Here is a 4159-nt window from a genome sequence, read left to right as displayed (position 1 = left end):
AATGTAATTTATTTCGACCTCTTCATGGCGAATTTTGATCACTTTTCCACGGGTTTAGACGAATAAAAATGCTATAAGATAAGAATATAATTATATTCAGCGATCCAAAAAAATACATGTATAATTTTCGTTACATTACACTTCTTAAGCCAAAATCGGCCCATTTTATCCATCGTCCTTTAGTCTCGATTCTTATTATAATTTTTTTTTAATTATTTAATAATTTTTGAAAATTCAACACCAATATATCTTTAATAATACTATTAAAATATATTTATTATTTATAATAAAATAATTGTACATTATAAAAAATGTAAATCTGTTTTAATTTTTTTCTTCTTTTTTTCTTCATCCTCATTATTTTCTTTGCGCTTTTTATTCTCTGCTTCATTTTTCTCCGCAGCTTTTTTTTTTAATTATTTAACAATTTTATGAGCTTTTGCTCATAAAATCGCCAAAATTAAGCTAACATGAACGAATCATTTAATATCTGCCAATATATCACGTATCAAGTCCTAAGATGGGAAGTTTTATATGTGTGTGTGTGTGTCGTCGGAAAATTCTTTTTAAATTTACAAGAACATAATAATTATAACGTATTTAATTTCTGTAGATAATAAAAAGAATATGCATAATGTTTAATGCAATGAATGAAAATGATATGTGCATATTGCTGAAACATTTTACATTGGCTCATATGTATAACTATAAGTTTTTTAATTTATGTAGAAAAAAATGTTTTATTTAACAATTGAAATTATTGACGTCAAAGAATTTACTAAGCTTATAAGTGCATTGAAATTATAATTTCTTATTATTTATGTCGCCTGTCTGATAATATGCAACAATTATCACTCTTGATATTTAGATCAGAAAATAAATTTGAAAATAATTGTTCCAATGCACAGCGTACAACAGTACAAGTGCACTGTCTATCGCAGTTGCATTCGTTTTGTTAAATGTGTATCAACGGGATCTAAATAACTTATACCAGTACTTTATATTAGTCTGCAGTTCAAAAAATATAAATAAAATAAACATTAAGATGTTCACAGCGTTCCATGTTTTAGATAAAGTATATTTATTACATAATGTAGTTACAGATATTTCGTATGTTACTACTTTTAAATAATTCTATTGGATCTTAAGTTATTAATTTACCGTAAAGTGTCAATTGTGTTAATACGTTAGTAAGCAAACTGCCCGCAGAATGACAGCAGATTTGATGAAATAACGCAACAGATTCGATAATATCTATGTCCATAATGTTAAACTACTTATGTCGGAGAACTCCTGTTGGCGAGAAAAATGGCAGATTCTGCAGCTTCAATTTCTGCAATCAATTATTTACCATTATATTCTGTTAGCAGATTTCATTATATTTCTATTGATATCCTATTGAGAGATAATTTATGGTAGGCAGTTTCAAAATCTGTTCTCGACAAATCTTGGATTTCTATGTAAGAGTGTCTTGTATCGAGACAAAAAACTTACAAAAGAAGCTATCACTATCTGTTTTTTCTAACAAATACAAATAATGAAGATCAATTACAAGTATCTGTGTATAAAAGCGCACTATTTCTTTTTCGCGGCGAGTAAGTAGAATCATTAAATATATACGACGACATATATATATTATATCCTTTGTCTTACACGCAGATTATAAAATTTTAAATCGATATGTACCTGACGTCTGTCTGTATGTCTGTCTGTCTGACCGCGAACTACTCATTCGTTAGTCACGTTAATGGACCGAAGCGTGAAGCGTGGGCGAAAAATCTAGTTTCAAGTAGAATTTAAAACAAAAAAATTACTTTCACATTTAATATAAAAATCGGTACCGCGAATATATAAATATAATAATTACGAAATATATGTTACTACAGTGTAATATATTTTAATAGATTATAATATACTATTTAATTACTATTATCCTATTTAATAATAAAACATGTTATTTCAGGTACTGGTGTTTCTTATCCATATATTCCAGTTTATGGAAAGCAAATTGGTGTTTCGCCATTAGTTATAGGTACCATTGGCACAGTTTTTTCAATACTACACCTGATAACGAAAATAGTATGTGGCTTTATCATAGACTATTCGCAATGGAGAAAATTCATCTTTATAATATTGATCATGCTGCAAAGTGGCTCAGAGGTCTCGATATTTTTTTTACCGTCATTGCCGGGCCCAATGCTGCTGGATCAGCATTTTCAAAATATTTCTTATGTATCTCTATCGAATTGCGATATAAAAAACGTAAGTTTCCATTTTCTTGCATTTATGAATAATCTTGATAAAGCGTTAATGTGAACCGTCTATAATATCATTTTATAAAATATTAAATTATATAAATGTATGTATTAATTCATATAATTTTATTGCATATATAATATATATTTTAAATAAAATTAAAACTTTCAGAAACATGCTAAACGTATAATTTAAATAAAAAATTTTGCTGAATAGTCCAAAAGTATAATACAGAACATTGTCAATAAAATCTAATTGTTAGTCCTTGTCAAAGGAGAATGTGTTTAATTTGATTTTAAATTTGATTTTTATTCAAGCATGCATTAGCGATTGCATCGTGTAATGGTACGAAAGACACTACGTGCCGCTGGATATGTAACGATATGAATTTTTCCATGGAACTGTCTTTTTATCCAGACCAACAAAGAGCAATTATCTCACCAGATACTGCATGCTTATTAAATATCAATGAGACGTCGTTGAGCCAAAAAAATGTAACAAATAATTATTGCAACGTTACTTGTAATAATTTCGAAGATCAGTGTGTATATACATCTAACACCTTTTGGATTTTTGTCCTCTTGTGGTCTCTTGGCGAGACTAGTTTTAGTACTTGCTTGAGCATAAGCGATGCAGTTTGTTTTCGTATGCTAGGTGTGTAACTTTATAAACAAAAATTTTTGAGTTAATTGCCGAAATATAAAGTTTTAGCCATATAAAATAAATTATTATATAATAAATAGTTTTATAGTTTCTTATATAATAATATATTAATTAAATTTATACAATAATATTATGCAAAGAGAGAATTATTACTTCTAAAATAAAGTTTGCCTTTCCAGGACAAGGTAAACAGTCAAAATTTGGCAAACAGCGACTATGGGCCACAATAGGTTTCGGTGTTGCAGCATGTTTATCCGGATATGTGATGGACTTATGGTCGCACGACGGAATTTATCAAAATTACACCCCAATGCTTATTCTCGTCCTTGTAGTTCTTAGTGTCGATTTGATCTGCTGTATAAAATTAGAGGTGAGAGATTGTGTTTTATGCATTACAAATTCAAAAATAAACTAAACCAATAAATGCATATAATTTTGTTTTTATGTCCTCATGTTACCATAAATTTTTGTTACAGATGCCACTTGAAAAAGGATCGACAACCATATTGAAGGATGTGTTTGTACTTTTAAAATCTAAATCTATTGTTATATTTTTGTGTTTTGTTGCATTTGCCGGTATCCTTCATACCGTCAAGCGTAACTATTTGTTTTGGTAAACTTTTATCTTTATCGGATCGGCAATATATGTGTATTAGTTTATCTGTCATTTTATAAAAGGAATTAAAATAAAATTAGTTATCAATGTAACTTGACTTATAGGTATTTAGAAGATCTCGCTATTGCGACTGGTTACATGAACAGAATTAAATTGATAGAAGGATTAATTTTAATAGCGCAGACATTCGGCGAAATAGCATTTCTCTTTTTTTCTGGTATATTAGCAACTTTTTATAACAAAACTAAAATCATTTTTTTTTTTAAAGATATTATATTGCATTATTTTGTTTAGGAAAAATAATAAAGAAGCTTGGATACGGTTACACCATTGTATTCTGTTTTGTGTGCTACGCGCTACGGTTGGGATTAATATCTCTCGCTCCAATGCCATGGTGGATAATTCCGATAGAATTAATCATGCACGGGTCATCGTATCCACTTTGTCTAGCAACAATATCGGCCTATGCGAACGTAGTAACACCTCCCGGTACATCAGCTACTATTCAAGGACTTGTTCAAGGGATGCATGATAGTTTCGGTAATATCACTTACCCAGGTGCACACTTATCGATGAGTATTTTGTCACAAAAATTACATACAAATAAATATACATATATATTAA

At 29.1% G+C, this 4159-nt stretch overlaps 1 protein-coding gene across 1 annotated transcript; it reads left to right on the top strand.

Annotated features, from left to right (window-relative positions):
- Window positions 1-1088: 1088 nt before the first annotated feature.
- On the top strand, window positions 1089-4128 carry LOC112453245 (the record flags this gene model as incomplete). The annotated part of the gene is made up of 7 exons (XM_025013865.1): window positions 1089-1595; window positions 1964-2262; window positions 2574-2910; window positions 3099-3289; window positions 3396-3436; window positions 3640-3752; window positions 3830-4128. Coding segments are annotated over exons 1-7 (1338 nt in total), but the record flags the coding sequence as incomplete, so codon positions are not given.
- Between the last annotated feature and the right edge of the window lie 31 nt (window positions 4129-4159).

The sequence above is a fragment of the Temnothorax curvispinosus genome, unplaced genomic scaffold, assembly GCF_003070985.1.
Source record: "Temnothorax curvispinosus isolate PA1 unplaced genomic scaffold, ASM307098v1 QBEX01004221.1, whole genome shotgun sequence".
Lineage (NCBI taxonomy): Eukaryota > Metazoa > Arthropoda > Insecta > Hymenoptera > Formicidae > Temnothorax > Temnothorax curvispinosus.
This window is presented reverse-complemented; position numbering and strand designations above follow the sequence as displayed.